This window comes from Leucopleurus acutus, assembly GCF_964270905.1.
Source record: "Leucopleurus acutus genome assembly, chromosome: 7".
Classification (NCBI taxonomy): Eukaryota; Metazoa; Chordata; class Mammalia; order Artiodactyla; family Delphinidae; genus Leucopleurus; species Leucopleurus acutus.
The window spans coordinates 98,097,549-98,121,807 of NC_139150.1; the positions used below are offsets into that span (position 1 = coordinate 98,097,549).

The 24,259-nt window shown below is 45.6% G+C and overlaps 1 protein-coding gene across 2 annotated transcripts; it reads right to left on the bottom strand.

Moving 5' to 3' along the window:
• Positions 1-2,687: 2,687 nt before the first annotated feature.
• Positions 2,688-24,259, bottom strand: SLC18A1 (solute carrier family 18 member A1; the record flags this gene model as incomplete). Of its 2 annotated transcripts, XM_082843016.1 has the most annotated exons (15): positions 2,688-2,801; positions 3,648-3,781; positions 3,993-4,112; positions 4,394-4,457; positions 5,981-6,032; positions 6,990-7,068; positions 12,865-12,960; positions 13,043-13,103; positions 15,243-15,286; positions 15,531-15,620; positions 17,186-17,278; positions 18,217-18,300; positions 21,731-21,789; positions 22,409-22,766; positions 24,136-24,259. In XM_082843016.1, 15 exons carry the CDS (start codon positions 24,257-24,259, stop codon positions 2,688-2,690), a joined length of 1,572 nt encoding a protein of 523 aa, XP_082699142.1. The 2 variants fall into 2 exon arrangements, with proteins under 2 accessions (XP_082699142.1, XP_082699143.1); XM_082843017.1 differs by lacking the exon at positions 12,865-12,960.

A 24,259-nucleotide genomic window follows, 5' to 3' on the forward strand; every position in this document is an offset into this window, starting at 1 on the left:
GCTTTGGAAATAGAATGTCTTCTGGTTTGTTTTCAACACTCTGAGAATTCCCAGTATTTTTCTGGCCTATTGAGCACAATAGCTCATGAGTTCCACTGTCTCCTTTGTTACATCTCGTTGGTAGTTAGGGGCCTCACACCCTATAAATGTTTATCGTCTCTGCAGCTCCTCCCTTTCATAAGGGGAAAATACACACCTTCAGCCATTCCACATAGAGGTCATCTGATACTTTCTGCCACTTTTACAAAAAAAAAACCAAAACCAGTAAATAAAACCAAAAACAAAACACAAAAATCCCAAAAAACAAACAAAAACAGAAACAAAAAAACACTCGTGGCTTATTTTTTCTGGGCTGGTATTTTCATTTTTAGAAGAGCTTAGGGTCACCTGTGAAGTTTACCATGAATTCTTTATCTTTTGTAAAACCATTGATAAAGACTAATTCATTTTCTAGTTTTATGATATTCTCTTTTTTAATAATCTTCTATATATAGGCTACGTTTATGACCTATTTCTGACCTATCATAAAAAAATGGGTCCTGACTTACTTTGTAGGGTTTGGTGTTGACTCTTATCAAGAGTATTTTGAAAGGCTGAATAAATTATATACACTGTTTCTCCTTAAACATATGTTTTAAATTGCTCAATGTTTACTAACAAGTTAAAGATGAATTACTCCTTTAAAAATTCTTCCTACTTTTTTTTAGGGCTTCCCTGGTGGCGCAGTGGTTGAGAGTCCGCCTGCCGATGCAAGGGACACGGGTTCATGCCCCGGTCTGGGAAGATCCCACATGCCACGGAGTGGCTGGGCCAGTGAGCCACGGCCGCTGAGCCTGCGCGTCTGGAGCCTGTGCGTCCTGATCCTGTGCTCCGCAACGGGAGAGGCCACAGCAGTGAGAGGCCCGCGTACCGCAAAAAAAAAAAAAAAAAAAAAAAAAAAAATTCTTCCTACTTTTTCTTAATGTGTGAACAATTTCTGTAACAAGCCCATCCTTTAATTATAAATTGTCCTCCATGTGGATGTGAGAATCAAAAGAGGACTGTTGTTGGTGCCCCTGACACCTCCACACCCTACTGTATCCCACTCCCACCTTGTACAAGAGTCGCAGTGGACACGCTTTCAGTGTAAAATTTGTAGTCACAGCTTACATATTTTGACAAATTATTTCCCAATTTTATCTTTGAGCTCCTTCGAAATCTGAGACAATATCATCCTGACTAAATGATATAGATACATCGGGTTTTGCAAAGCAGGTAAGTCTAGTTAATGCCAACCCCCTAAAAACACACCCATAAATCAGATACCCATTGTCCAAGTGGTAAGAATTCATTGAGGCTAAGCTTGAATGTGTTCTGATGATACAGGACTTGCACTGAACCCACCAACCTCTTGCAGAGGAGTGCACTAATCAGACCCAGGCACTGTTCCAGAGTAAAGTCTGAACACCTCGATCTAATATCCAGGAACCCCAAGTCTGTGCCTGTGGGTCTTTCCATTCCTGCCTCTGCCTCCATCTCCACCATTATTCCCCACCCAGACCCTGAGCAACCCTGCCTCTTTACACTTGAACACAAGTGTATATACAAACTTGCAGTATTGATCGTTTTTATTCAATGTATATCCAGTTTGCCCAGATAGATGGAAAACTACCTAAGGGTAGGTGCTGTGTCTCCCATATCTTGGAAACCCCATCTCTTAGTAATTATTTCAAAAAGGTAGAAAAATGTGAAAATATTTATAGTGCCTACTGTATTTGCCCACACACTCTCTTTTTCTGTAAAAGAGCATCTAGTTTGCCACGTCTGAAACAGGGAACAACTTATTCATTAGCAAATGTGGACAATGCCTCATTAGAATCTTTGTGTTAGGAAACCCGAGTTGGAAGGGATTCCAGGACAGTTGCTTTACCCTTGTTCCCATGAAATCTTAGAGCTCATAGACTGTGTTTTCTGTCCTCCTACATTTATTTCTAAGAATCTAAGAAATTTAAGGAAAGGTAGACAAAACCCACAGGGGAAATCATGAGAAAGTCAGTAACTCAAGCATAAGACAAGCAGGCTCTTTTCCTTTCCATTCAGTAATGAGGAAAATAGGAGACCCCCTTTCACTGAGGGCAGACTCACTTCAGCAGCTGTAGGTTTGGCCACAGAGAAAACACTCAGCTTATGAAAAACAGGCAAACGTTTCCCAAACTGGCGATGTGGCAGCAGTACAAGGTTGAGGACACTTTCTCAGCTCATCTGGGAAAAGTCAGGGAGGGCCATGTCGAGCAACAGAGGAAAAAACTCTTACAGTCTGTTGGGAAGGCGCCAAAGAAAATCAGATAACAGATGAAATGAGTTTTGTCAGCCACCCCACTGGTGTCAGGGAACACCGCTCACTGCCACCTCTGTGAAATGAGTCAGCCCTCGCAGAACCCACACCGCCTTACAGAAACCGAGGAGGAAGCATCACTCTGTCCTCCCACAAAAGGTGGGCTAGCTGAGGCATCAAAGCTTAGAGGGAGAGCTAGAGGTGACACAGGTGAGGAGAGAACCAGGAAACAGCATGCATGGGAGGGGGGGGGAAAGGAGACACCAGGGGAGAGAGAAGTGAAGAACAGCCCGTGGAGATCCGCGTCCAGGGAACGAGGCGGTCACTGAAGTCTGAGCCTCACGTGACAAGGTCCAGGGACCAGTTTCTGCTGCTACTCCTCACAGCCAGGCTCCTCATCGCTGTCCTCCCCCAGAGGAAATTCCCTCATGTGCTTCTCGGCTGCGTGCATCCGGGTCTCCATGGGGCAGTCCTGGCTCAGAACTGCCTGTAGCAAGAGGCAGGAAGAGAAATCACTGCGCATCCTTCACCAGCTTCCCCATCCCCTTCCCCAACTAGCTCATCCAAGTCTAGTGCTGCACAGAAGAGACTCAAGAAACCAGCAAAGGACCCTTGCTCTGCTTCATGTATGTGCATAGGCCACCCAAGGGACCAAGGTGTAGTCACCCTAGTCAAGACAATCATCTGATATGCTTTTAATTGAATCCTTTTAGCAGTAGTACAGGCTATAGCAGGGAGCCAGCTGAAATGGGCACCACCTCCCCTCAGACTTTCATGTCTTCTTTTGCTCCTTTAAGCATCCTCCCCATCCATCCCTGACCCACCCAGACCCTCAGGGTGCTCATGCTGTGGTAAGAGGAAAGTATCTTATTAACTAAAATCATATGCTGTGGTTCTCTCCCCTGGGGTGTTTGTACTTTAAGAAATGACGTGGTAAGGACAATAACAGATGTGAGTGAATGAATGAATGTGCCCAGTAGAATTCTGTCCATTTTGTGGGCATGATTTGGTAATTCACACTTTGCTAGTAACTACAGCAAATACAGGATGCCTTTGATGATCCTTGACCCCAACACTTACAAGCATCCCATTTTCCTTCTGTACTTAGGACCCTTCCTAACTGACCAGTGTAAGAGAGAAAGTGGTTGTGTAGAGAAGGGAAAATAAGGAAGGGCACAAAGGAAACAGAGAGATGAAAGGGGCATCAGAAAACATGGCAAAGCAGAGAGCCTATCAAAGAGGGAGGAAATAAGAGCACGGGATAAAAAGGGATGAGAGACATGGAAAGAAACAGAAGATTATTATTTTTTCAGCAGTAGTCAGAGACCCTTACAAGCTTCTCCTCCTTGGCTGGGGGGCTTCTCAGGTAGTAGCAGAGAGGAGCGTAGATGATGTTGATGACCCCGATGATGACCATGAGCCAGGGAAAGCCAATGGCTTGCACAATGGCACCCCCAGTGGATGGGCCTGCGAGGAATAAAGCAAAACTACAAGTATTTATTGAGTCTTGATCACACGGAGGACACCATGCTAGGGGCAGCAGGTGACCCAGGGGATGTCCCAGGGTCAAATATCTCCAGAGCCCTAGGAGAATCAGCCTCTTCTACCTGGTAAACAGTAGATAAAGGGAGAGTAGGGTACCAGGCCCTGGTGCTCCCCTATCCCTCCACCAACATACCTATAGCAAAGCCCATGCAGAAAGCCACGTCAGCGATGGCATAGATACTCCCATACACCGGGGCATGGCGCAGGTCCACCAGGTGTCCCATGATGGGCATCATAGAGGAATCCACCATGCCTGTGGTCAGAGCAAGCAGGACACCGCGGTCAGCTCTACCCACAGTCCCCCTCCCTGTTTGTGGCATCCCCCTTTTTCCTCCCTGCTTTAGTCCACTGCCTTTGCCTGCTGTCTGTCCTCCCCTCAGAACTGACACCCATTCCTACCAGGAGTTATGAGCCCATCTCTCCATACCCCCACCAGCCGCTCTCCTGCTTCTTCTGCCTTTCCATATACCCGCTCTGATCTGACCCAAAGCCAACATTCAGGGGCCTCTTGTTTCCTTTAAGGGCACTTCTTACCTATGGAAAAGCCAAGCCCTGCATTGGGGCCAATGAGACCAAAAATATTACGAGCCAGAGGAATCTGCAGCAGGAAAGGAGGAAGAGTCCATCAGGAGTCCAGCTGGGTCAGGTGGAAGCAGCACAAAAACAAAGAGTTTTCCTACAAAACGCGTCATCGACCAGGCGCTACGTGCCACAGACCTCATCTCCGCGCGTTCTTATACCTCCTGATGAAAAAGAATCTTTACTTCCGTTTAAAGGTAGGAAAACTAGATTGGTGCCATTTGGGTTAAATGTCCTATCGAGAATTACAGAACGTAAGTGGTAAGATCAAGTGTGAACCTCAGATTTGACTCTATGAAACCATAACAATGGCTCTTTTCTGCTGCATGGACTCTTTCTTCCTCCCCTTCCTCTACCCCCTCCACCCAGACACATACTTCCACCCTCACTCTTCACTGAGTGGAGTTTCCTTTCTTTTCTATTTGCAACATCATCCAGAGGTTTTACTTAAACCCTAATTGGGAGCCAGTGGAGCAAGAAGACAAGAAAGAAATGCCAACAACCAATTACCTATAAGCTAGCAGGGCAGGTGGCGTGCTTTGCATTGCCGCTTCAGCAAGCTTGTGAAACTCATTCTCTTGCCCTCCCCATCCATCCCCCACGGAAGCCTTCTTTTCCTCTTTTGCTGGTTCCTTACCTCCCTCCCTGGGCCTCTGTCACCCAAACCTGCTACACCAGCACACTCACCCCTTAGAATTTTCACATACCATTTAGATGTTAGTGGCTATAAACAATTTTAGGGGTGAATCCTCAAGGGCTATTTCTATTTTATCACTAGTACTGGTTAAAATTCACTGTGGGCTCACTGCATGCCAGACACGGCTGCAGTAGCTGTGGGTAACCCTGTGAGGTGCTATCCGAATCCTCTTTACACAGATGAAGATACAGAGTAAAGGGAGGTGACGTAACGAGCTCAAAGTCACACGAGGAGCAAGTGACAAAGCTGGGACTGAACACGGGGCTTGAGCTCCCGATGAGGACCTCCAGCCTTTCTTGAGCACTGTATTCAGTGCTTTACAGCCATCTTATTCTCCTTCAAGCCTACGAGGCAAGTGTGCTTCTGATCCTTATGGTGGAGAAGAGAAAATGAAGGCTCAGAGAGCTTGAAGGGGACTCCTGGAAATGCAAGAGCCCTTTTTTCTTTCTTCCTCTACCAAACATTCTGGTGCTAGAGATGGAAGCACAGATAATGGTTCCCCCGGTGGCTTATGGGGTCCTGTCAGGGTGAGATGAGTAAATGAAGGCATAAAACGCACCAGTTTACAGACCCCAGAAATAGATACCACATGTATTCCTTCATGTGCCCATCCATAATGCCTCAGACCTCTGTCTCCAGCTGCCCCACTGCCCTCTCCCTCTCCTTCCCCACCTCCTTTCAATGGGATGACTGGTGGCATCTCCCCCCGTGCTAAATTCCTACCTACACAGAAACAGTCTTTCTGACAATCCTTGCCAAGTCAACCCTCTGCTCATTTCAAAGGAAAGTGGTCCTTAAATGTCCAGATTTCTCTCTCTGTGTCAACAAGACCTTATTATACTTACACAAAGCAAGCTGGTACCTACTACCACCATCCCAATGAGGGAGCACAGCCACCTGGAAGAAAACAGCCATCATTAAACAGTGCAAAGGGGAGAGATCCCTTCCATCTGCCACCCCATCACCAACACACTGGCCAGTACTACCACCCCTACTTCCAGGAACCCCTTAGGATATGAGAAGATAAACACATCTCTACAGGACCAGTTTATGCCCAGGTGAGCCCTTGCCCTGTCCCTTCCTGGCCCCTCACCTCTTCCCTGACTCCACACTTCTTTCCAGTAGAAGCAGATGAAGAGCAATGGGACATATTCTTCCTTCCCTTAGAAGAGGAAGCAGCTGACTCAGAAGGTACTTGCCCCGTGGGGATAATCCTCAAACTTAATTTCTGCTGTTTCCCGATTCAGCCTACCTCTCACCTATTCATATTTTATCTGGTCTTCAGGGTCCATCTCAAAAACCACAAAACATACCAAACTTCTTTCCTTCTCTGATTTCCTATGGCAATGGTTTTTAAACTTATTTTTAACATCTTTCTGCTGAACTCCAATGGTAAAATTCAAGGTGTTCTCACTGTAGTGGAGGGACAGAAACCAGACTCATACCTCTTAGTCCCCAACCCTTTCCACTTGGTGGCCTCCGAGGCACACCTGTAGAGCTCCCTGGGGGTCCATGGAATATAGTTTGACAACCACTGCCCCAAGGTACTGCTTTCTTCATACCTGTTCTCTGTGGAATTATTTTATCTCTTCAACTGGACAACAAACATCTGGATAGTAAAGGTTGTCTCTCATATATTCACTGCCTCTTCTATAGCAGCCAGCTCAGGACCATCCTTTCTCTATATTGCCCTTACCATCTACCCATCCCCATCCTCCCAGTGGGCAGTTTTTATCTGTGTGTACTTGTTCTAAAGTTTCAACCTCAGAGAAGCTATTATTCATCATCCCAGGTGCAGGGAACACCTCAGAAGACTCTCCCACCTGACTTTTCCCAGATACCCAGGCTACATACCGACCCATCTTGTTGGCCAACGCGCCAAAGAGGTTGGTGCCAATGAGGTAGGACACACTGGCAGGCAAGAAAGCTAGACCTGTAGAAAGACACAGGCCCTTACCTTAGAATGTACCCAGCTACTCTAAAACACTTTTTCTTACAGGACAGTGAAGTCCCCCTGTTACCTTCAAGGATCCCAAACCGCTTTGTTTTGTGGGTTGGAGATCCTTGTGCAAACCCAGAGCAGATGACATAGGGCTCCACACTCTGCTTTCCTCAAGAGCAGGGCTGTGTTTAGCTTCAACACATTTAACGTGTTTTTAGCTCCCCTATTGGACTTCCTGATGAATGGCTTTGATGAGCCATTCTCATGTATAAAATACCCGTGATTATCAGCATAAGAGCATGAGCTTTAGAGAAAGACTTACATACCTTCTAGGAAGTAAAATCCTGCCTTGCTATTTACCTGCCCTTCTATTGCTCTGACAGTGACTTTTTTTTTTTTTGGCCACACCTCAAGGCTTGCGGGATCTTAGTTCCCTGACCAGGGATCGAACTCATGCCCCCTGTCGTGGAAGCGCAGAGTCCTAAAAACAAAGCTGTGATTCTATCATACCAAATTACATTAAGGAGCAAATCAGATAAATGTATGGGAAAGGATTTTGTAAACTGAAGCCCTTATCACATTGCTTTTTTGTGACAGTAGAGTCAGGTACCCTGGAACATGGGCTTTGGTGTTGAGTTCAAACTGTGGCTTGACCACTTTTTAGCCCTGTGGCCATGGGGAATTTATCCTCTCTGAGTATCATTGATTTGTTCTTTCATTTATTCATTCATGTAGCATTTTTAATGAGTTTTTACTATGTACCAGGTATTCTAGGGACCAGGATTAGAAGGGTGAATAAAATAGACAAAATCCTGGCTTCCCGGGAGCTTACATTCCAAGGGAGGGAGATAGACAGTAAACAAGTAAACAAATAAATGAAAAAGATAATTTTGACAAGTGATAAGTTCTGTGAAGAAAGTTTAATGTGGCAGTATGGAAGAGTGACCAGGAATAAGGGCTAACTTAGATTTAGGGGATCAGGGAAGGCTTCTTTGAGGAGGTAACATTTAAGCTGAGAACTGAATAACCAAAACAGAAGGTTTTTAGCAAGAAAAACAAAGAAACAAACAAAAACACTTAATGCAAATAGGAAGGCCCATTGAGTGGACAAGTCGAGAGTTCTGAGGAGAGATCCTACCCTACAGACATAAGGGTTCGACTAATTGGTTTACCAATTAGTTCTTAAAGCCATGGGAATGGCTGGGATCACCCATGAAAGATCAGAGATAGAAGAATAGATATCTATGGACTGAGCCTTCTGGGACTCCTACCTTTAAAAGTTAACAAATGAGGAGGAGATAGCAAAGGTGATAAGGAGTAGCCAATGAAGTAGGAGGAGACGGAATCCAGAAGGAAAAAGAAGAAGAAAAGAAAAGAAAGGGGCTTCCCCGGTGGCGCAGTGGTTGAGAGTCTGCCTGTCAATGCAGGGGACACGGGTTCGTGCCCCGGTCCTGGAAGATCCCACATGCCGCGGAGCGGCTGGGCCCGTGAGACATGACCTCGGAGCCTGTGCTCTGCAACGGGAGAGGCCACAGCAGTGAAAAAAAAAAAAAAAGTTTGACCTCTGAAGGAGCTGGGATGTTCCAACCATAAAGAGAAGGCAGCGGATGTAGGCACAGGTACGGGGAAGTAAGTATATGTAGTGATGAGAACATGCAAGGTCCCTTCTTGTTGTTTCTGTTTCCTCAATGACTGGGAGTTGAGGATGATGAAGGTGAAGGGATGAGGATGTGTAGGAGGTTTGAATGGAGAAGTGTAAACCAGTCCTTTTGGAAAGTAGGAAGAACATAACTAGGGACTTAAAGAAAGATTGTTGGACAGTGTGAAAACCCACTTTAGATCTGTGGCCATAAGTATAAGGTGAGACCAACAGCCTACCTAGTGTGTGTTTTCCTACAGCCCCATGTCACTGCTCAGGTGCAGGCAAGGAGTCGGCAACCAGATAGGCTTAACCAGAGTTAAGGCTTCCCATGTGACAACCCCAGAGGGAGCGGGTGGGGCAAAGAAATTAACGATGCTTTCAAAGGAGTGACATTAATGATGGATGTGGATTCATCACGATGGACTCCAAGCTGAGTAAAGAAAGAAGAGAGGACATGAGTAGTGAGGGAAACAGAGAAAGAATTGAATGGACTGGTGATCCCAGTGTAGCCGAAATGTGTTAATATAGGGGTATTAGAATACCTGAGCAGGGAATATGTAAGGTGATAACTGCACTGCTTGGAAGTGAAATTTCAGAGAAGCTACGATTAATGGTGAGGTCAAGGTCAATATTATATAAAGGTTTGATTGGTTAAGGTGGAGAGAAGAAGAAGATCATTGCAAGAGAGTAGATTAAGGAATAGGCCAAGATGTTGGTAAGATGTTATCCACCTGGATATGGAAGTCACCAAAAGTGGTGACAGGAATAAAGGTGAAATGAATGCGAGCCGGGTGTTGGTGGATTTAATGAGTGAGAAGGGATAACTCAGGGGTCAGTTGGTAACTGCAATAAAGAAGGGTGGGGTGGTATAATCTAATGACACGATTTTCAAGGGAGTCGGGGCCTTTGAAGGGGAATGAAGAAGAAATGATTCAGAAGCAGCGAAAGAAAGCAAAGCCTAAAGGAACATGAACTTCCATCAAGAAGGCTGTGGGAAAATGGTGTTCTCAGAAAACATTCAGGTCTCAGGGCAAGAAGATGAAAGAAGTGTTCAGAGAAAAGAGGCTGAGGGCATAGGGACACTTGTTGATGGCAGGGACTTCCATAAGACCCAGGATTGGGGAGGGTAATGGGAAATTGGGTCAGATTAAGAAATCTCTAAAATATGGGAATAATAATAATTGGTACCAGATAGGCTAGTTATAAGGCTTAATTGAGATAATGCAAAGCGACCATTTTGCAAGGCGCCTGGCATAGAATAAGTGCTCTCTGAGCATCGGCCTTAACTATTATCATCATAACCAGGAGTAACAGGGTCAGGACTTGAACCCAGACTTTCTCCCTCCACCTCCAGGTGTTTCCACCACCCCACCAGCAGTGTGGCAGCACAGATGGCTCTGGCATAAAGAACTGCACGGAATGAGTGGTGTGAGTTTCCTTGGGTCTCACCAGCTCTCTCTGCCTCTCTGTATGGAGAGGAAACAGTGCTGCCTAATAGAAACTGTCATGATGATTACAATTAAACCCAAAGTCAACAATTCATCAGTTACTGGCCGAGGTCTTGTTTGCTTTTAATATTCTCTTCTGTGAGCTGGAGGTGAAACACACCTTAGTGTGTTTGTCTAGTCTATCTGTACAGGTGGCAATCTGTTTCAAACTGTAACCATGTGTTTCTGTTTAATTGCTTTTAAAAAATGTATTAGTATAGCTACTCAATCGCCTACCTGGTATCTGGAAATGGGCACCTGTACCAAGCCCACAGGCCTCCTAGATACATCTCCTTGACATCATTTTAAGTGACGTGGGATTTCCTGAATGAGATTTTCCTCAGTCAGTGTGGCTTGTTCTTTAGGATCTGAGTATAGCTTGCAAATTCAGTAGCATTTTGTGCAAAAGAGGTGTTCCAGACTATATGTCTACAGACACATATATATTTCACAGCATATCTTCAAGGGGTGGGGAATTACACAGAGCTGTGACTGTCAAAGTGATTTCCTGACTATATCCTCTATTCCAGGCACTGTGCTAATGCCTTTAGAATGCAAAGACCTATTTAACCCTGAAAACAACCAGAAAAGTGCCTCCTTTTTTTTTTTTTTTTTTTTCGGTACGCGGGCCTCTCACGGTTGCGGCCTCTCCCGTTGCGGAGCACAGGCTCCGGACGCGCAGGCTCAGCAGCCATGGCTCACGGGCCCAGCCGCTCCGCGGCATGTGGGATCTTCCCGGACTGGGGCACGAACTTGCGTCCCCTGCATCGGCAGGCGGACCTTTAACCACTGCGCCACCAGGGAAGCCCGTAAGTGCCTCCATTTTTACAAATGAAAAAAAGTGGACTTTGAAGACGTTAAGTAACTTATCCAAGGACACAACCAGTAAGTGGCTGGGTCAGGATTTCAACCCAGGTGGGCTTGTTTCCAAAGCCTGAGCTCTTTCCTCCACTGGGTGAGAGTCGCGGGCACACAACGGGCCACTTGGAGAATGTTCAGTCACACACTACAAATTGTTCCTCCCAACGACTTGGGGAGGGTTCTGCATTGAAAGCAATATTTTTCAGTGTGCTCGCTGACGCCATATCAGCCTCACCAGCAAACTCACCAGGAACGCAAACTTGTTTCTGCTGAATTCCTGGATGGGGCCTTGCAATCTGAACTTTAACACACTCTCCAGGTGAGAACATTTGAAGTTAGACTTACAGATGCAGAGGGCACTGAGGAAAGTTGTAAGGGATGGCGGAGGACAAGGCCTTCTCAGTCGCTCACTTACTCTCCTGAGGGCTTTCTACTGCAGCCTCGCCTGCACAAGGCACTGGGTGGCATCAGGCCTGTGAGTTTCCTTGTGACTCACCAGCCTCTCTCTACTTCTCTGTACCCTGACAGGAAACAGTGCTGCCTAACACAAACTGTCAGGATGTTTACAATTAAACCCAAAGTCAGCAATTCACCAGTTACTGGCTGATGGCTGGTATGCTTTTAATATTTCTGTGGGGTGAAGAAGGGCTGGAGAGAGGCCGCTCTGAGCCAAGGTTGGTTGCCCCTCTGCCCCAAGAACCTGAGCGGCTAGACCCTTGAGGAAGGGGATGTTTATTTGCACCAAGCACCAACTAACTCAATTAACTGTCATGGTCAGAGGCAGCTGCAGCCCAGAAAAATTCAATTTAGGGCTACAAGTGCAGCTGGGAGCCTTGCTTAGCCTGGTCCCCTAAAAAATTAGATTTAGTGCTTTTCATTGTATATTAAGCTGTATCAGGTTCTTGTCAGTTTCCCCTCTGGCCACTTAAGCCTCTCCTCCCTGCAGCGACTGAGCCATTTGCAGGTAACCTTCTCTGTCCCCTTTCCTCAGGCTTCCTGGAAAGGTCCAGAGCCTGCTCTCTAAGCTCAGATGAGTCATGAGGACATCTCTCCATGGAGCAGAGGAGGCCAGAGGCCTCCCTCACAGAACAATATACTCCATTAGCACCTTATCAGAGGTAAAAAGATAGCAAAAGGGTAATCTGGGGGACAGGGAGTGGGAAAGAAGAACGTATCAGTGATGGTAACGGTGGTGCCTTGTTAATATTCTACGGATGCAAAGCTTTGCCACAGATTATGTCATTTGTTCCTCCGATTTACCCTCTGAACTAGATAGTATTCTGATGTCCACTTTAGAGATGAGAGAAGTGGTGCTCAGAAAGTTGTGATTTTCACAAGTGTGCACAGCAACTCAATGGAGCAGAAATAAAAACCCAAGGTCTTTTGACTAGAAATTATTCATCCACCCAGCTAGGTATGTTGCCCCTCCGTCACCCGTCGATGCCCCCCAACCCTGCCCTTCTCAGCCTGCTTCTCATTTTCTTCTTCTTCTCCACTTTTTTTTTTTAAGTTGAGAGTCATGTTTTATTGGACAGACATTTTTAGGACTTCAAGCCCAGGAGGCAGCCTCTCTAGTAACCCTGAGAGAACTGGTCCTCGGCCTGCCTCTTGAAGGGACTGCCCACTAAATCAGGCTTGACTCACAGGTGTGGGCAGGGAAGGTAATTCTGTGAAGGAAGCACACTGTCCTTCTGTGACTCTGAAGACCTGGCCCTGATGATGCTTGCCGATTACCTGAGAAAGGGCCCATAGCACGCATCTCTGCCCAAGCCCGAGTTGGGGACCGAGGTCACTTACCCAGCTGCCACTCAGGGGCACACATGGTCTGCATCATCCAGATGGGCAGTGTGGGCTCAAGCATGGCCACCCCCATGTTGGCAAAGCAGAGGGAGCCTGGGGAGATGGTTCAGTGAGCCCCCAAGGCTGCCCTGAAGCTCAGACTCTCCCAGCCCAAAGGGAGGCAATGTCAGCTTACCTGCAGCCACCAGGATAAATGGGTCTCTGACAAGTGTGAGGAGAGGAGTCCCCTTGGCACTCTGAGAACATGGGCAACAAAAAACTTCCATTTGTACCGTGTATACATCTCTCCTGTTTTCACAGAATCTGAGAGCGTGCAGGCAGGACCTCAGAGACCGTCTACGTCAGCTCCCTTACTGGAGAGACCAGACACCCACGTCATAGAAGAGGAGGTGACTTGCCCAATGTCACAGAGTGAGCTGGTGGCCGCACAGCCCCCGTGTGCAAGGCAGTCACAAAGAGTAGGACAACATATTCCAGACATGATTCCTGCCTTTGAGTGATCATCAACCAGATCAGAGAGGACTGTCAGCAAGGCCAACGTTGGACAACAGGTGTCTGGACTCCGGGCCTCGGGCCTCTCCACTAGATCTTGCCAGCACCAATATTCATCCAGGAAGGACCACAGGCAGAGTGCTGAACCCCAAAGGTGAGCCTAGAGGTAACAACTCAGAAAGCTGCTCAAGCTTCCTGAATGCTTTGTTCTGACCGTGTGGAGCTATACCGGACTGGTGTGGCCGAAGGAGCCTGAACATCTAGGTTAAAATGCCAGCCTATGTCCAATTATAACATCCCGCCCCCCTCAAAAAACTTCATTCCAGATAAACTTAGCATCTACCTTCCTTCCATGCATACAAGCAGGCCCTCAGTTGTCATGGCTATCTTTTCCTAAACTCCCTTCCTTCTCCTTTGCATAGGTCCAAACCTCACCCATTCGTCAAGGTCAAGCTTAAATGGCTCCTTCTCCAGTGTTCCCTGACTCAGGAGCTGGAACTTCTCTCTCTTTCAAATTTCCTGAGTACTGTGTCCTAATCTCTGGTGTTTACCACATTCTATCTTGTAATAGATTTAATAGTTTTGATATGATAACCCTCTCTGCATCCACACAGGGTGGATTGCAATATTCAGAGATACTAAAACTAAAAAGATCATGCCCTCTCCCATATATAATTCAAGTAAAGAGACAGATCTAAATCATAAAATGTACATAAAGAAGTCCAATAAACTCTCTCACCCAACAATTTCACTTTTATTTGTTTTTGCTTTGGGCTGCACCATGTGGCTGGTGGGATCTTAGTTCTCTGACCAGGGATTGAACCCGGGCCCTCGGCAGTGAAAGTGTGGAGTCTTAACCACTGGACTGCCAGGGAATTCCTGACAATTTCACTTTTAGAAATCTACTCTAAAGATTACCTCCAACTCTATAACCATGCCTATACACAAGGTTATTTATTGCAGCACTGTTTGTAGCTGCAAAATACTGGAAACTACCTAAATGCCCAAATATAGAAGAATGAATAAAATATAGTACTGGTATGCCAGCCAGAAAAAAAAAATACTTTTTTGAATACATAGAACATTACCATCTAAAAATCAAAATTATTCAAAAAGGTACTAAAGGAAAATCACTCCTCTACTTACAACACTTCTGATACCAAATGGATGGGCTTTTTTCACACCAAGCAATTCTCCAATTCTCTGTGAACCAACTGGGTGTCCCTAAAGTTTAATTCAATTCTGGCACTAATTACTTGGAGCTTGCACAGACCCCACAAGATCGCCCCCCACTTCAGACACCAATCACAAGTAGTGCGCCCCTATGATACCAACACTACCATCTGACTTGGCTACAAAATCAAGGTCCTTAGATCAAACATTCCCATATTGTCTGTATTCTCTTATCTTTCTTCATGACTTGGTATAGATTTCCCAGAGCCATCTCTGTCTTAGAGTCAGACAGATACCAACTCTGATATTTAACTGCTACAGAATGACAGTCTGTAAGTATGCTTTGGGGGTAGAGATTGTTTGGATGGCCTCCAAGGTCTTCTTTAGCTCTGAGATATCATAACTATAAATACTCAGGTCCCAATGTCATTGTCATCCTGGTTCTGAGTTATTAGACATAACTCAGTAAGGTTTCTTTGACCCTTTATAAGGCCCTTCCTCCATCTTGGTCCAACATCAAGCCAGACTCCTTCCCCATCCCTCACGCTATCCTAAACGTGACCCTATTGGGAATCCAGTACAGTTCTTGCTTTCTCCAACTCCACTCCCCTTTCTTCTTATGGTTTGACACGGATGGTCTAGGCAGGCCTGGGTCACTGCACCTATCCATTCTATCACTCTCTTGGCAATGGAACTTGGTATCCACTTACCTCAGGAGAGACTTTGGAAGGCTGTAGGATGCAAAGCTGGAGTGCTAAGAAAGGAAGAGGGAGTGAGAAATAGTCCAGTGTGTCCACTTATTAGATGGAGGATCCAATAACAGCCACATTGTTAGCACCCTACCCCTTGCAGATCTAATTCCCTGAGCTTCCTCCCTCTCTCTTACGATGGGGCAGTCCTTGATCCACCCAAATATGTTAACACGGACACCATAGCATAATGCATTCCCAACCTGACCTGGGCTCTCGCCTGCCTGGTGGCCTCTTATGGTGACTTACCTCCATCCAGTAGTGCCAGGGAGGCCAAGATGAGGAAGGGTACAATCTTCCCCCAAAGTACATATGTCACACTTCCAAACGGAGCTCCCACTAGAGAAGCAAAACAGGCATGGATTCCAGAGATGGGGGGCTGATTCCCAGCCAGCATGACTTGTCCTCCTATACCCAGTGAGCATTTCTTGATGGCCTGCTAGGGGCTGAGCTCCACATGAGGACACGAGGTTTTGAGGATTCAGAGATGAAGAAGACCTACTTCCAAGGGGCTCACTTTCTAGTGGAAGAAATGTGTGTGTGGGCGTGGGGGGACCCAAATAATTATAACATGGTGAAAAGGAAATGTTCCATCCACAAAATGTTATGTAATCACCGTAGAGTGAGCTCAGGTGGCCACAGGGGCTTTGTCAACTGGGTGATACTTGTGGGGAAGAAGCATGTGTGAAGAACACAGAGGTGTCAGAAAAGGGAGTGTGGATAGAGCAGAAATAGAAGAAAGTCCCTGTTACTAGCATAAGAGTATTTGGGAGATGAGAAGAGGTGGGGAAGGTTGAGACCAAATAGCCAAGGGCCCTGTGTATCCAGATAAAGCATGTACTTGGCCTTGTGGGCTAGGGAGAAAGACCAGTGCTTTTTGGCAGGGAAGAAACACCAGCTCTGGTCATAGGAAGCTTCTTCGGGCGGCACCTTGGAGGAAGGAGACAACGTGCAGATCAGGCAGGAGGCTGATGCCTTGTTCCAACTGAGACGTGATGAGGTGCTGGCTTTGAGCAAGTGGCTGAGGAGGGTTTAATAGGCTTATTCATTTGGGAGTGAGAGGTGATAAAGGAGACAAGGATGCACCAAAGTGTTAGCTTGGGTGTTTGGGGAGGTGGATACTAACAAAGAGCAGGGCTTTGCTTCCCTCGCCTCACTGTGGTGGTAGAGAGCAGGGTATAGGCCAGGGAAGAGATTTTTGGTGTTTTCTTCTCAATTAGCTAGAAAATTCCAAGAGGGCAGGAAGCATGTCTGAGGCGTCTGACCTATATCCCCTCTGTGCCAGCACTGTGCTTGGCACACAATACGTACTCAGTAAAAGTTTGTGGCTTGTTGGACTAGTCAGTTAAACCAGATTTTGGATGAACCTCAAAGAAAGCATAAGCTTTGGAGCTTGGGATTCGATCTCAGAAAATCTGAGTCTGTATCCTTGCTCTGGCATTTCCTGGCCATGTGACCTTGGATGGCTATGAACGTGTCTTATCCTCCTCTGTGTAATGGGGATGATCATTCCTCTTTTACAGTGTGGTAGTGAGAAATAAAAGAGATTATGTATATATTTAGCACAGAACCTGACAAAGAGCATGTTCTCATGTTGAAAGCACTGGCCACGTACGGAAGCAGCGGTAAGGCGGTGGCTACTAACATGCAGATATTCACTCCCTTGAATAGAGTAGGTTTCTGGACCATTCCCAGGCCCTTATGGGATGTTCAGCTCCCCAAGGGGAAAGAGATTCTGCTTTTCCTGGGCAGAATTTCAGAAGGACTCAAAACATGGTTGTACAGAGAAGGAAGAAAAATGCTGTCTTCCATGACCTTAGAAACACCTGCCTCCTGGGGCTGTCTCCGGAGAGTCTGCTGTAGCTCATCCTCCTGAACCCAGACCTGGGGCCAGTGCCACTTACCTAACACTCCCAAGGCCAGGCCCCCCAAGGCAATTCCCATGGCCTGCCCTCTCTCACAGTCATCAGTGTAGACACTTGCCAGCATCCCAAGACCTGAAAGGAGAGAGGCAGGTAGAATTAGCCTAGTCTCTGCCTCTCTCACTGAGTCCTTGGTCTTGCCCCTATTATATCTTCAGGGGTCGTGTTAGCTACAGTTTCAGTTTTGGGGGTTTTATAGAACCTAACCCATAGTATTTTGCAAATATTGCCTCCCACAGGTCCCCCAAATGCCCACCTTGCTCACTCCTTCTGTTCAGAATATCATTAGAAGTGCAAAAGTCTCTGGGAAGGGTAATGCAGAATACCATTGTCCAGTGATCCTGCATTTCATATTATTTTATCATTTCCTAGTACATTTCCCTGAATCCATGGATATGGAGTAGGCCAAGGAAGGGAAAAATCTATGGACACAGAACACTGCTCTATTCGATGGGGATGCCCAAGGAAGAGTTTGAAAGCACTTGGGAGAGAGTGTGGGTTGAGCTTTTATGCCCATTTACTTATGTGTAAAATGTCATAAAATCTCTGCTTCATAGGGTTACATTAAATATTGTATTTGATAGTACTTTGCAAACTGTGATGATATTATCAATAGTATTAACTTTACTACTTCTATAAAATGGTAAGAAGGGGGACAGAGAAAAGACCATAGAGTGGCATTAAATCAAAACCTGGCATACGTCACAGTTTTACCTTGGGCTTGGTCTGACCTGAGCTAGCAGCATCTAAATATCAAAGAAAATTATGTCATGCTTAGGGATTTATAGGCACTACCAGCAACTCTACAATTATCTTGTTTTTAAATCACAATTTCCGCAACTGTGCAGAGATACATATCACAATTTATGCAACAATCACAACTATGATGATATTTTCCTTAATTTCTTCATATAAATCTTATAGGGTCTGATGGTAGTAAGAGATGGTGAGAGATGTGTGTGTGTGTGTGTGTGTGTGTGTGTGTGTGTGTGTGTGTAAGATGTCGGCGTTACCTGCAACAGATGAAAATGAAGATCCAATGCCTTGAAGAGTTCGGGCCACGAAGAGCAGGGTATAGGTACCAGAAAAAGCAAACACTGGGCAAAGAGAATAGCAAGAATGCTCCAGTTAGCAAAAATGCCTTTGATTCCCTGGCCACCAGAAAATGGACTCATGATACTATAGACATGAGCCATTATGCGTACGTTTTAATAAAGCATGATCACTGCTCCCTGTTTTCGGAGTTGTCTTTCTAATCCTTCCCCCTTAATTAGGATTGCATTTTAATTGGCATGAAGACAGAGAAACCAAAGCATAAACTGATTCACCACACAGTGGATGGAAGGCTGAGTGTCCACATTTCCTGCTTAAAACCCAACATCCTGTCCACTGGAGTCGGGGCTGTGCATGAAACCCAATGCCCTGGGCTGAGAACTGGTCCCTGGACCCTACTTCTGGATCCTCTATATGCAATACCCAGATTTGATCTTTGCCACTGTTGGGTCCCATTGGGTCATCTGGAGTGTGGGACAAAAGCTATGTGTACTTGAAGGACCCTTGGTACTGTGTAGAAAATAATATCTTGTAATCCAATCAGATCCTTCCCCTTATATTGGAGGATCTTTTAGCCAAATCAGATCAGTGAGTATTTATTAAGTAATACTGACCATGCAGCTGTGCTGTACTCTGTAGCAGATGTGAGAGAAAGAGAATATCCAGTTCATGCCCTTGAAGAGATTCAGTCTACTAGAGACTAACATACACGAAACTGAGAACCAAACAGGAATATGTTATCAACAACTAAATTACAGGGCATTGGTAGTAAGGTTGGTGGGTCCAGACATGTCTCATCTCCAATTCCAGGACAATACCACAGAAAGAGAGAAGACTCCTTCCCAAAGTGTCTGAATCAGCATAATCTGAATCCCTTTGCCCATTCATTAGATGTCTTTGGTTGTGTTTATAATCTTCTCCCATTACTTCCCGACATGAGCACACCGTCTCCCAAACATGCAAATGATTGGTCTCTCCTGGCCAGGCCTCCAATGCGTTCTCCCAGGCTTTCTGATTTCCACTCTGTTCAAGGTCTGCTACTCCTATGTCCTTTGAGAATGGTGTGACCAACTCATCTCTGTTGGCCCAGGACCTTTGTGGTTTTAAAATCAAAAGTCTCACATCCCCGGAAGCCCCTCAATCCCAGGCAAACTAGGATGGTTGATCTCCCTATTTAGGAAGACCAAAGTAATTCCTTTTGCACTTTGTGCCCCAACATGGGCCACCACTTCGCTCCTAATTACATTAAGCATGTTTCCCAGCTGGGGGTCCTTCGGGGGAGCGATGGGCATTAGCAACCTCATTTTAGTATTTAAAAACCCTGAAGGAATGCTACATAGGATCCCCTAAACATCAAACGTTTGCTAGAGTTAGGCCAACTCAGTATAGTAACACTAGTTATGGCATGGAAACGATAATTATTATTTAATATATACAGTTCAGTAGATAAGAAAAGCTTTCCAAACATGAGTTCTTGGACTTCCCTGGTGGCACAGTGGTTAAGAATCTGCCTGCTAATGCAAGGGACACGGGTTCGATCCCTTGTCCGGGTAGATCCTACATGCCACGGAGAACTAAGCCCGTGTGCCACAACTAATGAGCCTGTGCTCTAGAGCCCACGAGCCACACTACTGAGCCCACGTGCCACAACTACTGAAGCCTGCATGCCTAGAGCCCATGCTCCACAAGAGAAGCCACTGCAGTGAGAAGCCTGTGCACCGCAACGAAGGGTAGCCCCCCTCACCACAGCTAGAGAAAGCCTGTGCGCAACAACAAAGACCCAACGCAGCCGAAAATAAATAAATAAATTAAAAAATATAATGTTAAAAAAAAAAACAGTTCTTGACAGAGAATCAGGAAAGGACCTTATGCTAAAAAGTTTGGGATCCACTAGGACACTGCATTATCTTATTTTGCAGGGTGTTTGTCATGGCTCCCAGGCAAGCATTAAGAACCCCTGGGTAGACAGAGCCATGTCTTTTCATTCTTTATGTTCCCTCAGTGACTTTTCACCTCAGTGACTTTTCACCATCACCATCAAGGCATCGTGTGTGTGTACCATAAAATTTTGTGAAATGAACTATGCCTCATGTGATGAAATAGTGCGTCTTATTAGTTTTTAATTTACTGTTTGGCATAGGCTGAGCTCCTAGAAGTTCAATAAAGATTTCTAACTTTAATTTCTTTATTTTCTTTGATTCAACTAGAATGTCACAAGTAAGCTGAAGTTCTCAGACAGACCTTCACACATTGAGCTCCTGCACTTTGCACCTTCCAGCCCTGAATGCAACAAATTCCTGTTCAGTATTGGTTGACAGGAGACAAGTCCTATGCTGGAAGGGAAGAAAATTTGAGAAAGAGCAGTAGAAAAAGTAGAGAAGTAACAGAAAGGTAATAAGAAAAACAAGAGGGAGAAGGTATGTTATTCGGAGCAGAGAGGCAGCAGGATGCCTTCCCCTTTATTAAACTCTCCCCCACCACTCCACATTCATTCTTTTCTTATTTTCTCAGGGTCAATTTCCAGATGTATTTTATTTCACTTACTGTTCTTATTCCATCTTTAGGGAACAGTTATCTGATACTGGGTAGCCTATTTGTCTTTCTCTTTCTTGTTTCCTTAGCAAATCTATTTTCCAAAGCTATAATCTTTAATGGCCTTCCTTGAAGGGAGTGAACTTTTATGGAATTTTCCAGTTGCTACTGTCCAATTTAGATTCTTTGTTAGTTGCCCTTTACCTTTACGTATCAAAATACGATGACCTCTTCTCAAAGATGGGAGGTTTGGGGCTTCCCTGGTGGCGCAGTGGTTAAGAATCTGCCTGCCAATGCAGGAGACATGGGTTCCAGCCCTGGTCCAGGAAGATCCCACACGCCACGGAGCAACTAAGCCCATGCACCACAACTACTGAGCCTGCGCTCTAGAGCCCGTGAGCCACAACTACTGAGCCCGTGTGCCGCAACTACTGAAGCCCCCGTGACTAGAGACCATGCTCCACAACAAGAGAAGACACCGCAGTGAGAAGCCTGCGCACCGCAACAAGGAGTAGCCCCAGCCCTCCGCAACTAGAGAAAGCCTGCGTGCAGCAACAAAGACCCGACGCAGCCAAAAATAAATAAATAAATTTATTAAAAAAAAAGATGGGAGGTTTGTACTAAACTCATTCAAGGGATTACTGATAGATACACACATACACATTATTGCATACAAATTAAAACAGCCTTCACAATTTTCCCAAGCTGAAGGAAGTGAAGTATCTGTTCTTTTATAGCATGATATACAAATGCCAACTAGACTGAGTTGCCTCTACTGCTCTAGTCCCCATAACGAAAACTGTAAAGCATTTAAATCAGTGTCATAGGTCACTTAGTCAGATGACTAATTAGCTCACTTGACCCTGCTCTCTTCTTGGTAATGCATGTGATAAAATCAAAGTTAATCAATGAAGTGAAGAAAAGAGGTAGCAAATTACTTACTAACTGTGGAGATAAACATGATAACAAAGCCAGCAAACATGGGAATGTGATATCCAATCCTAAAAGGGAATTTAAAAAAAGATACGATTCCAATAGGCATCTGTGTACTTGCACTATATTTTTTCATGTAATTGGGAACAAAAATGCAGTTATTTGAGTGCATGGCAAAACATGTCTCCGAATGCAGGTACAGAGATGGAATATGACATGTGAATGCATATAAACAAACATGCAAATTGACCTGTTGGCCAGGGCCCAAATCCTCTTTTCCAGAAAAGATAAATAACCTAGTCAGAAGGCATATCTTTCTGAAACATGAGGATAATCCCAAACACAAGCACTAAGAAACCAGTGCTCTAACCTGCAAGAGGCCTGTCCTATTTCTACCCTTACCCCATTCAAGCCATGTTCCAGGGCACTGAAATAATACCAGTAGTATACTTCTGTTCCCTGGTTCTCTTCTTGGTACTCAATAGTCATTACATCACTAAGAAAATCTGAAGCCCAAGTCATTTGATCAATATCATGCTATCTTTCCCAAACAGCTGACCACCCTGGGGTGCAGACAAGTGAGTTTTCCCTTCTTTATCCCTTCTAACCACCTTTATGATACCTCAGCCCATTCTCTTATTCCTGAGCCCCTGAGTACCCTGTGGGGCACTGTACCCATTGAGATACCTGTTGGTGAGAGGCCCCACGAATGGGTTGACCAGAAGTTGCATCAGAGCCTTGGAAGCAAACAGAAGCCCAACCCATAGGTTCTCTTCCTTCAAGAACTCTGTGCCTTGAAAGCAGTTGTTTTCATGGGCTGGGATGGCTTCGGTGACCGGAGGGGGGACGGTGCCGGGAGTGTCACTTGTCCATGCTATGCCACTGGGCACACTTTCTTCGATAGCCAAGGTGTTGTTTTCAAAGAAGGAGAAGATGGTGGAAAAGGTAGAAGTGAGGGCAGGCTGGGAAGCTGTGGTGGGCCCAGGGTACACAGAAGCATTGACTTTGAACTCTGTGGCATATAGGTAGGTGGGCACAATGGGAACTGAAAGTTAAGAAGAACAAGTAATGAGGGCTAAGGACAGACTGTCTTCTGACTGCTAGTCAGTTCAGGGACATTACCATGAGGTCCAGACTCATGCTCAGGAAGGCGTCTAAGTGACATGATCTGAAGCATACTCAAAGACTGCGCCTGCCCGAGTTATCCTATTAGCTCAAGTACCTGAATTCCAACCATCATACAATTGGTCCTCATTCATGGATTCCATAATGGCTAATTCATCTACTGGCCAACGTTTGTAATCACAAAAATCAATGCTCGCAAAGCCATCGCGGGTTTTCTCAGATATACATGCAGAGAGTGTGGAAAACAGAGTCACCAGATGCTCACTTTTGCAGCTGAGGTTGAACAAGGTGGGCTCTGCCTTCTTCTTTCACTCTCACACAGAAATGCAGAGCATGGGGCGGGGAAGGGCAGCGAGGTGCAAGAAACTCCAGCTCTGGGGCCAGTTGGCACAGCCTGAATCCCAGCTCAGCACCTGTTAGTGGGGTCGCCTCGGGCAAGTCACTTAACACCTCTGAAGTTCGTTTTCTCTTTTGTAAAGAAAATACAATCTACCAGGATGTGTTGTTTTTAAGATTTAAGATTATAATCTATACGGTGTACACACACACATATGTATGGGGGGGTTGGGGGGGGCGCGCGCGCGTGTGTGTGTGTGTGTGTGTGTGTGTATTTCCCCGAAGAGAAATTATTTAGTATAGACTAAATCCAGTGTTCACAGAAAATTTATAGAGCATAACACCATGAATAATAAGAACTGACTGTATTGGATTTATCATTTGTTTCAGGAAGATTCTTGTTTAAAAGCATATATTTTACCCAGAAGGGGAAACATGTTGGTCCCATTTATATACCAGCACAACTGAAAGTAAAAATGAATAGACTACCAACTGAAAAAGAAGGACTGGGAGGGAATGAACCACAGGAAAGGTAGGTTTTGATAAGAAGTTGGATATCCATATAAAGTGTGTTATTTTGACAGAGCAGAAAAAGGCAACATGGTGAGAAGGTGCTCACAATCCCAGAGGGCATTTGGAGTCATTAGCGCCTTAGGAAGAGAGTATGTGGAGGAAGAAAAGTATCACCAGTTCTGGCTCCGGGTCAGCCCCTTTGATTCAGTCAGATGCTCTCTGAACCTCCTTCTCTTTGAACCTCTGGGGTCTTTCAGCAAAGGTTGGCAAGCTTCAGACTCCATTTCCTGCCATTTCTTCTAATCCCCAGCAATCTTTGTGTTTTCAAGCACAAAAAGAAAAATTCTCCAGTCCCTTCACTGCTGAATTCTAACAGGGTATGTGCTGTCCTCTGGGAACCAGAGCAAATTAACCCCCAGCGCCAGGCCCCCCAAACGTACCCACCACAGTGAGCAGCATGTTGTCCAGGAGTAGAGCGACAAACACCACCAGCAACACCAGCTTCCGGGACTCTCTCCCCTTCTTCAGCAACCACTGAGGAACGTCCAAAACTGCCCTGAGCAT